Consider the following 14,937-nt stretch of genomic DNA (forward strand, 5'->3'; position numbering starts at 1 on the left):
ATTTTTTTTGAAGAAACTCATATTCATGAAGAGTATCAATCCTCCCTAAGCAACTCAATTATTCTTTTCGTTTCCTCCAATTTCATATCAAAACTCCTCAATGAATCTTCATGCAATTCCTTCTCTCCAAACAAGTGAGTCAATTTATGCTGATACGAAACTCTAATATCTGTATTTGTACTCTTTTGTAAACATTCAACAGTCCACTCAATTGAATCAGTCAATTCTCTTATAATACTCGATTGTTTTTCAACTTGTGCATAATATTTCATTTCACGACAGAAGAGATTGTCTAAATAATTAATTTTTTCATCAATTAAATTCCCAATTAGTGGACGAATCGAATCTTGATAGAAATTTTCTCCAAAGTCTAATTGTTCAATTTTTACATGACAATGGGATGGATCGATATGTTTCCTATATAATTGAAGAATTTGTTTCCAATAGAATGGATCTGTTGTGATACGATTGTAAGTTGATTTGTTGATCAATAAAATGTTTCGAATATGTTTTAATGAGAGAAAGGAAAATATTTCGGTTTGTAATTCTGTTGGTAAATCCAATAGAGACATTTTTCTGTTATTATAATTCGAGTGACATCGCAATCACCACCTTTTGATTATTCGATTTAGTATCGATCAATTTCTAATAATTCCCACACAACTCGATAAAGAAATTCCACATGAAATTATCACAAATTGGATGTTCTACATGGACAAACAAACTCTTTTCAATTTCATTAGAAGTTTACAATATTTTTGATGAAATTTATGCAGAGGAAAGATTGAGATTGGAAATTTTAACCCTACGAAGGAATGGTCAGATCTCGATGAATCAAATGGAGGACCTCTATCCATTGATATTGAGAAATGTGGATTACAATTTTGTTGATTTGTGTAAATCAATTGGATTGTTTCCTTTTAGATGGAGATACTAAAAGCAAGGCCCTATTCACTTCTGAATTCAGAAATTAGAAAATTCTGAAAGAAAGGGTGGTTCTGAAATGTTAGAAAAGTTAATTTCATTAGATGGTTACACATTCTTAGATAGACCTTCTGAACTTTCAAAAACCTGCCATAATCTTGTCAAAAACAAGTATTCATACTCTCTCCTAGTTCAAAATTTAATATTGTGAATTGTGCCAAATGTTCCACCTATATTTATTCAACACAAATTGCATCTCAATTGAGTTTGAAGATGAGACAATATGACTCGTCCATTGAAATTCCAAAATTTGACACAATTAATGAAAATAATTTCAATCCAAAAAATTCATTTCTGTTGGCTTTTATCCAATCAACAAGGTTTGGGGTTTCTGGAGCTATTATAACTTTATTAGTTGAACAAGATGAGAATTCAGGAATTTCAAAGAGGACAATCTTTATATTTTTGGAAGGGGCTTATGGACTGGAAGAATTGCAAATTGCATTCTATTCCTTACTGAATTTTAGGAAATATATTGAGTACATTTCAGTGTACGATGAAATTCATGTAAAATTGGCAAACACAAGAATTGTTTCGTCTAACTATGAAGTTCTCTATCCTCCACAATTTACCCTCCAAAATTTGGATGTTCAATTGAGCTAGATACAAAAGTGTTATGTGTAGTTTTAGCAATATTCTTATTAATCATATTAGTTTTATCTAAGGTGCAATATTTCCCATTGATTTGAGTCAACAATCAAACGTCATCACATAAAAAAAAATGCGTTCATCTATTTCATATGTTGTTTTATTAGCCATGATGGTCTTGTTGATCGTTATTGCTACAACTGCTTCCTTCACCAATGCCTCTCATGAAGCTGTTGTTTTAGAACAAATTAATCAATTGGAAGATGTTGACATTTCTGAATCGATGGCTGCAACTCTCGGAGCTAAAAATCCAGCTTCGGTTAAAATTACAAAACCTAAAACTGCTCAGAAATGTTCATCAATCTGTAGAGAAGCCTGCAGAGAAACCTATAGAGGAGGAAAGAAGAGTAAATGTTTGGATCATTGTCCTTCAGTTTGTAGTGGAATTTAAATAAATTGAATTTCTCTTACAATTTTTATTAGAATGAAGAAAATTGAGAATTAGATTAAGAATTAGTTGAATTAAACATGTTCATGTACTTTGGAACTATCGGAAACAATGGAAACGTGATGACTAGTCAAATATTCCTTGTTTCTCATTTCCATTAATCTTGAAATTGTTCTTGTAAAGGCAAAAACTTCATCAAAATTCTCAGTTTGACTCTTATTGAAATTATAGGCAGGTTCAACGTTTAAATTAACTTCTCCTTGATTATCGAATTGACAAAGCTCCTCAACTGGTCTAGCTGCTGAACAAATTACCTTAACACGATGTTGATAAAGTTCATCAATAAGAGTAATAAATCTTCTCATGTGATCTCTATTGTCCTTATTAAATGTTGGAATACCTGAAATGATAAGAGTGTGGAATTCTCTACAAATACCAATATAATCCACAGCACTCTTTGGTTGTTTACACAAAAAGTCAAATGTACAGAAAGCAACACCTCTAGCAGCTCTTGGAACCATCAACAGACGATTCATAACCATAATTGGTTTTGGTTCAGCATCATATGGATGAGTTAATTTTTGGAATAAACTTTCTAATTGTTGTTCTGATTCCTTATTAAGTGGTGTGAAATATACATTAGTTTGCTTAGTACCACTTGATAATCTATAATCACAAACTGCTTCCATATCAAATACATCGTATTTAATTTTAATGACATCAATAAATGGTAAAAATGCTTCTCTGTTAATACCATTTTCATACAAGTGATCTGGAATTCTGTTAGATGTCTTGACAACTACAACTCCTCTATTTAATAATCCTTCAAAAAGTCTCTTTAAAATCATGGCCTATTAGATAAGAAATTGTTATTTTCAATTAATTTCTTCAAACTTACATCACCAATGTCAGTAACTTGGAATTCATCAAAACATAATAAATTATAATTATCAGCAATTTCATCCATTAATTTTTCCATATTTGCACCTCCATCCTTATTAATTCTATTCATTTGATGCATTTTAGTGTGAAAATCAATCATGAAACTGTTAAAGTGAATTCTCAACTTTTTTTGCAATGGAACACACTTGAAAAACATGTCCTATTATTGAATTTTAAAATCCCAATTGAATATTTCTAAAACATACCATCAAGAATGTTTTACCACAACCAACATCTCCATAAATATAGAGAGATTTTGGTAAACCAGTTGGATGAGGTTTAATTTGCCTGGAAATAGCTTTTGGATCAAAAGAACCAGTTTTTGCAGTACCAGTTGCTGAAGTTGTTCCCAAATGATTTTTAATAACTGCTCTTGCATCATTAATATTATAATTCTTCAATTTTTCATAGAGATTTGTTAACACTTTTAACAATTCAATTTGTCTGACATCCTCATTGACTGATCCTTGTTTTACCAAATCTTTATAAACTTCCATTGGTGATTTTCCTTCAGTATGAAGACTTTCAGCATGCTTTGAAATTGTTAAAACTCTAGATGATGTACTAAAATGTCTATTATTGGTTGAAGGAAGAATTAAAGATGACTTCCGAATCATATTTTTCTTAACCATTTGATGATGACACACAGAGGATGATGATGCTGACATGAGAGAGGCCATCATTGCACCACTCTTCAGTGATAATGATGAGGTTGATAAAAGTTTTTTAGTATTGTTGAATAGTAAACTCATTTTTTTTAACTTGGGATTTTAAAAATAAATCAAATAATGCCGAATTATTGTTAGCGAGAGGATTCTTTGGAGGTTTTGTTGCCTTTTATGAGAATTGGAACGTATGAATAATAAGTGAATTCAAGTTAAGACAATATTAAGGGGAAAGTGATGCATCGTGTTTTTTTTTTCTTGTATTGTTATTAAAATAAATCAATGTGAAGCGGTCTTGACCGAGTGGTTAAGGTGATTGACTAGAAATCAATTGGGGCGACCCGCACAGGTTCGAATCCTGTAGACCGCGAAGTTTTTTATTGAAGAAGAATGTACTTTATTTTTACTTCAATCCACTCAAAGATCTTACATCATTCCATTCTAGTTCTTTAGGTGGCTAATGCATTTCTTCTATAAAGGTCAACACGTGTTTAACTGGAATTGCAATTAAAATTCCCTCTGAGAGATAATACTCGGTCTTACACACTTGAAAGACCATTCCAAGAATGACATCACACAAGAAATTAACAGGTATTTGACCCGATTGACTGATTATGTTCTTTCATTACAGGCTCTATGTTACCATGAGGTGATTCATCATCAAACATTGGCATTGAAATTAAAATAATAATCAAATCATGAAAGAATACTTTAAAAAAAAAAATACAACAAAATCAAATTCTTTTTCATGTCATCTCAATCGGTCGTGATGAAGAAGAAAACCTGGGGTGGGTTTGCTATTGTTGCTATTATGGCTATCATAATGGCAAGTATGCTTGCTCTTATTGAGGGTAGAAAGGAAGTTATAGGACACACTGGTAAAGGTCAAGTTAAATTTGATGGACCTGTTGTCGGTATCGATCTTGGTACTACATACAGTGTTGTTGCCATCTATAAGAATGGTGCTGTTGAAGTTATTCCAAACGATCAAGGTAACAGAATTACTCCTAGTGTTGTTTCATTTGTAAGTATTAATCTATCGATTGGATATTAACAACAGTGCAATGTGTGATGGAATGTTGTTGTTGTTGTTTGTTGCTACTACTACTCTGTACTTGATTATAATCAATGATACAAAAAATCAACATTGATTTTTTAACACAAATCATGTTATTAATAATCATCGACAATGATTTAATGACAATTTGATGGATGAACTAATTATTATTATTATAATATAGGATTTGTCAAATAATAATCAAAAACTTGTTGGTGACTCTGCCAAGAACAATGCCGTCTCTAATCCAAAGAATACTTTCTACGATGTCAAGAGATTGATTGGTCGTAGATATAATGAAGTTTTGAATAAGGATGCCAAGCTCTTGTCATATGATTTGGTTAACAAGGAAGGTCGTGTTTATATCAATGTTCAAAATAAGACCACTTCTCCAGAAGAATTGAGTGCTCAAGTTTTGGTCAAGATGAAGCAAATTGCTGAAAAGTATTTGGGTGAACCTGTTAAACATGCTGTCATTACTGTTCCTGCTTATTTCAACGATCAACAACGTCAATCTACAAAGGATGCTGGTCGTATTGCTGGTCTTAACGTTATTCGTATTGTCAACGAACCAACTGCTGCTGCCATGGCCTATGGTTTGTACAAGAAGGATAAGGAAGAAAATATCTTGGTTTTCGATTTGGGTGGTGGTACTTTTGATGTTTCTTTGTTGACTGTAAGTAGTTTATATATTATCGGAATGTGTGAAATTTTTTCAGATTGACCGTGGTGTTTTTGAAGTTATTGCTACTAATGGTGATACTCACTTGGGTGGTGAAGATTTCGATGCTAGAACTATTGATTTGTTGATTTCTCTCTTCACTAAGAAGCATCCAGAAATCAAGGCTGACAGATTGTACAAGGATTTGAGAGCTTATCAAAGATTGAAGCGTTCTGCTGAAGATGCTAAGAGATCTCTTTCAGCTGACACTAGTGTTAAGGTTGAAATTGATAATTTGATTGATGGTATTGACTTGTCTCTCACTTTGTCTAGAACTCAATTCGAAAATGCCAACAAGGACTTGTTCAAGAAGACTTTGCTCCCTGTCCAACGTGTATTGAAGGATGCTAATTTGGAAAAGAGTGATATTGATGAAGTTGTTTTGGTTGGTGGTTCTACTAGAATTCCATTCATTAGACAACAATTGTCTGAATTCTTCGATGGTAAGGAACTCCATGTTGATGTCAACCCTGATGAAGCTATTGCCTATGGTGCTGCTGTTCAAGCTGCTGTTTTGGCTGGTACTATGGATGATAAGGATATTATCTTGATTGACGTTACTCCATTGAGTTTGGGTATTGAAACTGTTGGTGGTGTTATGGCTACTATTATTCCAAGAAATACTCCAATTCCAACTGAAAAGTCTGATATTTTCACTACTACTGGTGATTACCAAACCAAATTGGCTATTCCAATTTATGAAGGTGAAAGACGTATTACTAAGTTCAACAGATTGCTCGGTGAATTGCAATTGACTGAAATTCCACCAGCTCCAAAGGGTGTTCCACAAATTAAGGTTGTCTTCCAATTGGATCAAAATGGTATTCTTAAGGTTATTGCTGAAGATCAAGCCACTAAGAATAGAAAGGAAATTGAAATTAAGAAGGGTAGCTTGTCTGATGAAGAAATTGAAAAGATGACCAATGATGCTGAATCCAATGAACAAGATGATCGTGACTTCATGGAAAAGATTGAAGCTAGAAATAAGCTTGAAAGCTACATTGCTACTTTGAAGCAACAATTGGGTACTAAGAATATTGTCAATCGTTTGAAGTCTCAAGATAAGAATGCCATTTTGGATAAGCTTCGTTTGGTTCTCCGTTGGATGAAGGCCAATGAAGATAAGCCAACTGTTAAGAAGGAACACTTCATTGCTCAATACAAGAAATTGAGAAGCACTGCTGGTCCAATTTTGGCCAAGCTTTATGGTGGTGCTGACAGTTTGACTGATGAAGAAATTTTGGGTGACGATTTCGAGGATGATTTCGGTGAAGATTCTACTTTGGCTGAAGATGAATTTGGTTTGAAGAATGAAGACGATGATAAGCCAATTAGTGATTCTCCAAAGGACGAATTGTAAATTAACATTTCTAGAGCAAAAAAAAATTTAAATTAAACTTATTTATTATTGAAAAGTTTGGTTGCTTCATCTCTGTTTGGGAAATTTTCTGCTACAATACTTTCCAAAACATTAATCGAAACTAGGTCAGCACCACTTCCCAATACTTCTGTTCTAATTCCAACACTGGCTTCATCGTAAAGGCCATCCATTGGTTTATGTCCAAATTCAACAACAGAGAATGGAGATTCTTTCAAATCAGGATATGTATTTGTTAGCTTGACTGGATCCTTTTCATAATCATATGTATTCCATTTAGATTGATCAAAGTCAGGATATCTCAATTCTGGATCATTCAAGATGCTTTGACGTTCTAATTCTTGAAGTTCAGCAAATGCAGAAGAAAAACTTGGGGTAATATTCTGATTTGTTTGTTTAGGTATTGATTTAACTCCAATATTCCTTAACAAGATATTTGATCCTATTCCTGCTGTTGATGTGGTACCTGTTGGAATCGTTGAATTGATATTTCCTTGTTGAATATTGATTGTTGGTGTTTGTGTTACATTATTTACAATAGTATTATGATTAACTTGAGTAAATTCTTGAACTGTGCCATTAACTTGGTCAGTATTAATTGGAGTATTATCAATTATATTAGTATTCATTTGAGATGTTTGATTTAATTCCTGTTGATTATTTTGAACTATATTTTGATTTAATTTTTGAAAATGTTGTTCCATCTCCGATTTACTTTGAAGTCCATTTGTAATTGATCTTAAATTAAGTCCCTTTCTAATTTCTCCTCTAACAGAAGAAACTTCGCTCATCATAAAATCAAACTCTTTTTTCATTTGTAATAATTCCGAATCTTTAGATTTTGCCAATGAAGATTTAGCTTCCATCACCAATTTTAAACTCTTTCCACAAAATCTTCCCAACACTCGTGAATATTTGGGTATTTCCTGAGGTTTAAATAATAAAGTTCCCAACCCGAGCAAAACAACACCTCCCACCAAAGAAACCATTTTTCAAATTTTTTTTACAATTAAAATTAAAAAAAATGTCCACAATCGAAGCCCTCGAACAAAAAGCCACCGAATACGAAAATCAAATTAAACAACTCCAACAACAAATTAAATCTCTGACCGGAGCTAGTAATAAGGATGTTCTTGAAGAGTTAAATAAGATCCGTCAAACAGTTGTTGAAGAAAAGAAGGAATATGAAGACATTTTATTAAAGAAGGATCAGGTAAGAAGAATATGATTTAAATCAAAGTAATTTAAATTGGAATTTAATCGGATTTATTTTAATAATAGGAAATTGAGGAACTTAAAAAGACTATTGAAAAGAAGGATTATCGTATTGATATTTTGAAGAGATATGTCCAACAATAAATTTAACAATTATTTATTATTACTCGTGATGATCATCAGTTTTTAACAAATTCAAATAGCTTTATGAAAATGAATAGATAATTGTTGAAATTGTGACATTATTTAAAGGTTTGAGATAGTAATGAACTTGAAAGATGGGAAAGTAATTCTTGTAAGTTTCTTTTCATGAATTCGATATCATTTTCTAATTCTGTAGAGTATTCTTTCTTTTTACGTAATATATTCTGTAGAGAAGATTTCAAGCTAGTTCCATTTTCAATTGACTTGGTTAATGAATTGATTATTCTCACTTTTGAAAGTGATGGTTGTAAAAATTCCTGCAACTTTTCTCCATCCTCACAAATGGCAAGTACTGAATGGTTGAAATCTTCGTCCTCTATTGTTGGGATTGAATCGAATATATCATCTAAGGAATCCAATGAAGAGAGTTGAAAGATTGTTTCACTTGGTTTTACAAGTTTTGTTGAATCTTCCACTTGCAAAATCTTTTGGATTTCCAAGATGATGTTTTCATTGGTCTGGGCTAGCTCTTTGATTTTGTTGGTGTTTGTAATTTCCTCATCCAATGCTGAAGCTAAATAATATGAAATATCTGTCTTTTCCTTCAGTTGAAGCATGTAAACTTCTAGCTCACCAATAAGACTTTCATTATCTTCCTTCACCTCCATCAAATCACATGAAAGTGTATCGAAAAGACTGCGTATATCCATGTATTCCAGTGAGCAAATCCTCAACTTTTCTTTCAGATCATCAATGATGGCCTTAGATTTTAAAACTTCCTCTCTTTCTCTATTGTAATATGCCTCCATTTGTTTATAGTTGTCCTCGTACGTTTCACAGACAGTGTGAAGAGAATCAAACTTCATTTTTAAACTGGAGAGCTCTGAATCTTTGATTGATACCTGTGCATTAAGAGTTAAAACTTTATCACTCAATTCCTTCAACTCTTTCTGTTTAGATTCTTCTTGACCTTTTTGTTTACTGTAACTTTGCGAAAGTTGAGCGTACAATTCTCCTCTCAAAACTTCTTTTTCTCCACAAATCTTAAAAATATTAGTTACACAGCTATTCCAAAAAACTTACCTGTTCTAAAAAGTCAAGAACTGACTTGGATGTTCGTTTTAACTGCAAGAAAATGTCTTCTACGAACCCTGATGAGCTTCCTTGAGGAGGATCAACTTGGAATTTTTTAAGTTCATTACTCATTTCCAAGACAATACTATCCATGCCATTTTTAAGGTTTGATATCAAGGTTTTCAAGCTCAATAGTTCCTCTAACTGTTTGAGATTTTCTGATTCGACTTGAGAAAGTTGCTCTGTAACTGTTGTGAAACCTGTTTGAATTCTATTCTTTTCATCAATGGCCGTTTCTTTCTCCCATCTCTCTTGACTAAGTTTTAATTCTGCGCTGCTTAGCTTCTTTTCCAACCCCCTTATTTCATTATTCTTAGTATTCATTTCATGTTGGAGTTTATCTTTTGTTTCTTCTAGCTTTTCTATTCTCGATTGAAGAAATGCTTCGTTGTTATGTTGATTTTCCTTATTCGATAGAGTTTGAATTTGCTTGTTGAGAGAGCTAATCTGTTGCATCATTTCTAATTTTTCAGTGTCCTTTGATTTAGTTTCTAGTTTCTCTTTCAAGTCTGCATTCTTGACCTCCAAGCTAATTACTTGTAACCTTGATTTTTCCAATTCCAACTTGAGATATTCATTTTCTTTTAGTCTCTGATTGTTGTTCTTTGAATCTATTTGCAGTTTATAGGTAGCATCCAGTATATTCTTAAGATTTTCCAACATTCTTTCACTGTAATTTTTACCAAGCACTGACAATATATCCTTAACAACAGCAGAGGTATTTGACAAATGCTGTTTCAAATGATTGCTCTTCTTGCTACACAACCCCATTTTCTTTTCACATTTAGAAAGTTTTTCACCAAGCAACGATATGGTTTGGTCCATAGAGAAATAGAAGTCTTGACTCGTTGACTCTAATTCTTCAAAACTGTCCGGATTGTAATTCTTTGCCTCTTGCTCTATTTCTTTATCGAACTGATCAAAATCCAAGTCATCGTGCATCTCTAGGTTTAAAGCTTCCTCTAACATCTTACTTGCTTCATCTTCCTTATCTTGTAGGGAATAAATCTTATCCAGTGATTTTGTAAAGGAGCCATCTTCTGTTTCGTTAGTTGAGTTGTGTACAAAAATTTTCTGTAAGGAAGTTCGCACGTTTTTTTCATTTTCTGATTGTATTTGCGGATTGTTATTTGAGAATGTTTCATATTTCTTCATTAGAATAGTTAGAATAAAAGTTAGTTCCTGCTTTTGCTTGTTCCATTCCTTAATTTGCAAGTTGAGTAAAAGCAGAGAGTGATTAATCTCAGTCATATCACCACTATAATACACGAGGGAGTTGTAAATTTCTTTACTCTTTCCTAGAAGTGTTGTGAAGGCTGTATCACTCCTATTGTTTACAAGATTCATATAGCCTACACATAGAGCTACGATAGCCTCCTTAGATTCTTCTGTGTTTCTTTCCAATTCTTTTGCTATTGTTGTCAAATGCTGACTCCTTTCTTTAAGTATTATTGCCTCCTTCTTGACATTCAATTCCAAATCCTTAATACTGTTGATCAATTGATCTTTTGAGCTTAAATTATTCGATGCTTTTCTAGAATAAATACAAACAATTGACTCGCTACTTACTTGAGAAAAATAGACTGTTGTTACAGCAACAAATTGAAGATAAAATCTGATCTGAAGGGAGAAGCTTTGTAATAATAATTGGTTCAAGTAATATTTTCCCTTTCAGATATTCTCCCCACAAATATACATCTTTAGATTTTGACGTAGCAACAGAATATTCAGATCCACAATAAACACTATCAATTATTTGAGATCTGAAAACGTCCAAGTGAACTGGGTTAGTGCAATCAATCGAGTCTTGTTGGCATATATTTGATGGTTTCCCAAATCCATACACCAATCCATCCTCTACTAAGATTAGTATAATCATTGTGAAATAAATACTTACCAGTCAACACAAGAGAAAAATGAGATCCACAAGAAGAATTCTCAATCTTCTTTTTCATTAGTTTGGTCACTGGAGAAGCATAATATCTATCGATTTGATCACCTGTACCTAGTTGTCCATAATTATTTCGTCCAAATGAAAAAACTCTTCCATCATCCGTGCAGCAGACTGTATGTTCATCGCCCACGGATACATGTTTGATGGTAAACTTTGAAAGTGTTTGAATGAAATATGGTTTTTCAGAGTAGCTCACTGTTTCACTTGTATCCTCATTGCTTTTTTGTGAATTGTCCACAATATTTGAATAATGGTCATGTCCCAAACATCCATAAAAGTTAAATCCCCAAGAAAAACATTTTCCGTCATCTGTTAGAACTACACCATGTCTTTTACCCAAAATAATATCCTTCACAACTATGTCTTGTGTGATTTTACCCTCACTGAAATAAAAGTGATCCAAGTGATGAAGTTTGAATTGAGATTCGAATGATTTCTTTACCTCTTTAGCTACCACTTTATCACCATTCGATTCATCATGAATTATAATTTGTCTGAATAAATTTAAACCATCCTCGGCAGTGAGTTTTAAAACTTTTCCATCTCCACTTAGCAATATTATGGCCGAATCTCCATTTTCCTCAATACTTGAAATATCAGCCTTTTTAATGTAATATGAATCAAGTTGAGACAAGCCTTTGATGACTTCATAGCTCAAATCAGACTTGAAAACCATACCATCCTCCGTTATTATTATTCCAAAATCTTCATCTCTTTCAGTTATACTAGATATCGAATTATTTTGTAGTATTTGATTATTATTCGAAACAACTTCCGAGCACCAAACCCTTTCGATGTTGGCATTCAATTCTGCAAAGTGTTACCACGTTACTCCGAAGAATGTCTGCAAAGAAACTTACTATACCAATTTCTCTCTAAAATAGCATTGTTTTGTATTGAATGTTGAGATGACAGATTAGTTTGGTTGTTGATCATTTTTTTGTGTTTTTAAAAAAAGCCTTAAGAATTGAACATTGAATATTGCCTTTATACAACAATTTTGATTGCCTCTTTTAATAAGAGTGAAATTAGCCTACTATTTGATTCTCCTGTTGACTTGAATTGTTCCAATAGACTTTCGTCCAAAGTGACTGATTTCAAATCCACCGTTTGTAAGAAAATGTGAAGAGAGAGTAATAGAGGAGGATTATTATCAAAGAAAGCCTCTGATAAACATCTCAAACTTGATAGAGGAGATAGATCAAATATAAAATTTGACCCACATGACAACTCTATCAAATTAAAATCCATAATGCATGTTAGATCCGTTATGTAATTGTCGTTCATTCTTAGAGATTTTAGTAATTTCTTGAAATTAGCATTTTCTAAAGGTTGAATCATTTCATCCGTGAGACAATTACCTGAGATATCTAGCTCTTCCAAGCAGTTCAAGTGGCAAAGGGATTCTATATTTACATCGATTTGGTTATAACTCAAATTTAGGTAAACTATAGAGTTATAAACAGAAGTTGGCATTCTTAGGGATTTCAATAAATTAAATGATAAATTTACAACCTCCACATGAGGTGGAAGATATTGGAGATTTGTGATTCTATTTCTAGATAAATAGATTTCTTTCAAATCCGCCAGTTTGGATATTGGATAGATGCTAGACAAGTGACTACCTTGAATTGTTAATTTTTGGAGTGATTTACACTTGTCTAAACCATAGAGTGTAGTAATTGGTTGAGCATTTTCTGTAGATTCTTCTTCCTTGCTTGAAATGTATTCCAAGGAAGAAATTTGAGAGATATCTTGAGATTCGGCCATTCCAATTTGTTCTTGAACAATTTTATCCAATAAATCATCCTTGATAACTCTATCTGAAACAGGTATTTGATGAGGCTCTGTTGCTGGAGATGGATATTCGTACGTAATATGATTATAGCTTGAAGTAATTTCACTGAAGTATGGATCAATATTGGAAGGATCAGTTTCAAGTTGAATTCTCTTTCTATTATAACTCATTTCAAAAGATTTGTGGATGCTTGGTTGGGCATATATTGGCATAAACCTTTCTTTTGGAGAGCCTCTTTCCTCGTATGTTATAGAGCTATCCTCTGCTAATTCCTTTGATTTCAAATCGTCAATTATTTCACCCAAGTCTGGAGTTGGTTTTTCCTCAACCACTGGTTCTTTTTTAGAACTTTTAACTATTCTGGAAGGAGTTTTCTTTGGCTCTGCTTTTTCTTTTGTCTTTGGGGTTTTTGTAACTTGAGAAGTTTTTGGTGTTTGAGTTTTTGGAGTTTTTGGAGTTTTTTGTTTTGAATTCTTAGTAGGAGTTACAATAAGATGAGATATGTCAACTTCAGCACCTTCTTGACTCATTCTCGATAACACAAGAGTCTTTTTGATTTGATCCAAGTATCTAGCTAAAATCTTTTGCTTATTATCGTAAGCACGAATGTTATATACAACTTTGAGATAATGTCTCAATTCAGCCAAAGTCCACGAATCTGGATCATCAATCTCAAAGGCTCGTTCTCTCTTTCCTTGTGACTTTTTTGATGGTGTGTAACCATTGGAAAACACTTGTTCAGGAGTTTTCAAAACACCTTTTTTTGGTGTTAACAGTACTGGAGCTATCGTACTATCAGAATTCTCAGTAGCAGATTCTTGAACCTGAGATTGTTCAACAAACGAATCCAAAATTCTATTCATGACAGCTTTTCTATTACCCTTTATAGACAATCCTCTTCTTTTGGCTTCTTTTTGTATTACGGAAATGTCCAGTTTTGAAACAACCTCCTTGTTAGACCAATCTATGTCATCACGATCAAATTCTTCATCATCCAAATATTCCTCATCATCCTCAAATTCGTTATCACTCGATTTTTGTTGATCATTTTCTCCATCCTCATCTTGAACAATAGGATCATCGGAAGGTTCTTCATCTCTTTTGACTTTTTTACTTGTTCTTTCATCCGAATCTTCATTGTTTTTTAACAAATCCTCATCTTCCTCTCCGTCAGATAATGTAGATTTGCTCTCCAAAGCTGCTGATTCTGCGTCTCTCTTGGAGGGTGTTGTTTTCTTCTTTTGTTTGCTTGCTGATGATTGCCGCTTCTTTTTCGTTGGCATATTTTTTGATGTTTTTATCGGAGACAGACGTTACACAAATTAATAGTGCTTTGATAATGAAGAATAATGCAATATGCTATCAAATCTGGTATCTTTTAAAGAACGCTTGCTAAATAAACAAAATAATAATTTTTAAATTTGTTATTGATTGAAAATTGGCTTGCATCTAAATAATTAAATAAATTGGAAAAAGAAATAAAAAAAATGAACAGGTTGTGTGCCCGATTTGCTACCCTCTCTATGAGGCGTGCACAACCAGTCTGTTCTTTCCGCAACAGTTTTTCAAGTCTAGGAATGATGAACCCAACCATATTAAATGTTATTAAACCGGTTCAATCACCATCAAGTTTAGTTATAAATTCACCAAGTCAACAATTGTCCTTAATTTTGGAAGGTATGTAGATGATGGAAAAACAAATTAATTTAGGAATGATTAAAATCCATTGGATAATATTATAGCTGCTCCTAAGAAGACAGTGCGTCCAATAATTATCGACGAATTCAAGATGGACAGTGTAAAAAGGAAAAGACATAGAAAGATGAAGAAACACAAGTACAGAAAAAGATTGAAGAAGACTAGAAGTTTGCGAAAGAGATTGGGTAAGAGATAAAATTCCCGATATCGT

The 14,937-nt window shown here is 32.9% G+C and overlaps 6 protein-coding genes and 1 non-coding gene across 7 annotated transcripts; 4 read left to right on the forward strand and 3 right to left on the reverse strand.

Moving 5' to 3' along the window:
• Positions 1 to 35: 35 nt before the first annotated feature.
• NAEGRDRAFT_65882 (uncharacterized protein) lies at positions 36 to 572 on the reverse strand (the record flags this gene model as incomplete). The annotated part of the gene is made up of 1 exon (XM_002678786.1): positions 36 to 572. One exon carries the CDS (start codon positions 570 to 572, stop codon positions 36 to 38), a length of 537 nt encoding a protein of 178 aa, XP_002678832.1.
• A 625-nt stretch (positions 573 to 1,197) lies between these two features.
• NAEGRDRAFT_65883 (uncharacterized protein) lies at positions 1,198 to 1,587 on the forward strand (the record flags this gene model as incomplete). Its single annotated transcript, XM_002678665.1, has 1 exon — positions 1,198 to 1,587. The coding sequence occupies one exon, from the start codon at positions 1,198 to 1,200 to the stop codon at positions 1,585 to 1,587; it is 390 nt and encodes a 129-aa protein (XP_002678711.1).
• A 118-nt stretch (positions 1,588 to 1,705) lies between these two features.
• NAEGRDRAFT_65884 (uncharacterized protein) lies at positions 1,706 to 2,023 on the forward strand (the record flags this gene model as incomplete). The annotated part of the gene is made up of 1 exon (XM_002678666.1): positions 1,706 to 2,023. One exon carries the CDS (start codon positions 1,706 to 1,708, stop codon positions 2,021 to 2,023), a length of 318 nt encoding a protein of 105 aa, XP_002678712.1.
• Positions 2,022 to 3,714, reverse strand: NAEGRDRAFT_79220 (AFG1 ATPase family protein; the record flags this gene model as incomplete). Its single annotated transcript, XM_002678787.1, has 3 exons — positions 2,022 to 2,871; positions 2,919 to 3,122; positions 3,169 to 3,714. The coding sequence occupies 3 exons, from the start codon at positions 3,712 to 3,714 to the stop codon at positions 2,095 to 2,097; spliced, it is 1,527 nt and encodes a 508-aa protein (XP_002678833.1). The 3' UTR covers positions 2,022 to 2,094.
• A 202-nt stretch (positions 3,715 to 3,916) lies between these two features.
• Positions 3,917 to 3,997, forward strand: NAEGRDRAFT_t226. The gene has a single exon. It is a non-coding gene; the product is annotated as a tRNA-Ser (tRNA).
• Positions 3,998 to 4,355: 358 nt separating this feature from the next.
• Positions 4,356 to 6,820, forward strand: NAEGRDRAFT_83071 (heat shock protein 70). Its single transcript, XM_002678667.1, has 3 exons — positions 4,356 to 4,651; positions 4,869 to 5,360; positions 5,404 to 6,820. Exons 1-3 carry the CDS (start codon positions 4,376 to 4,378, stop codon positions 6,763 to 6,765), a joined length of 2,130 nt encoding a protein of 709 aa, XP_002678713.1. The 5' UTR covers positions 4,356 to 4,375; the 3' UTR covers positions 6,766 to 6,820.
• NAEGRDRAFT_47977 (RCC1 domain-containing protein) lies at positions 6,804 to 14,311 on the reverse strand (the record flags this gene model as incomplete). The annotated part of the gene is made up of 5 exons (XM_002678788.1): positions 6,804 to 7,709; positions 8,433 to 9,044; positions 9,226 to 10,859; positions 11,174 to 12,040; positions 12,592 to 14,311. 5 exons carry the CDS (start codon positions 14,309 to 14,311, stop codon positions 6,804 to 6,806), a joined length of 5,739 nt encoding a protein of 1,912 aa, XP_002678834.1.
• Between the last annotated feature and the right edge of the window lie 626 nt (positions 14,312 to 14,937).

Source organism: Naegleria gruberi (genome assembly GCF_000004985.1).
Source record: "Naegleria gruberi genomic scaffold NAEGRscaffold_16, whole genome shotgun sequence".
Lineage (NCBI taxonomy): Eukaryota > Heterolobosea > Eutetramitea > Acrasida > Naegleriidae > Naegleria > Naegleria gruberi.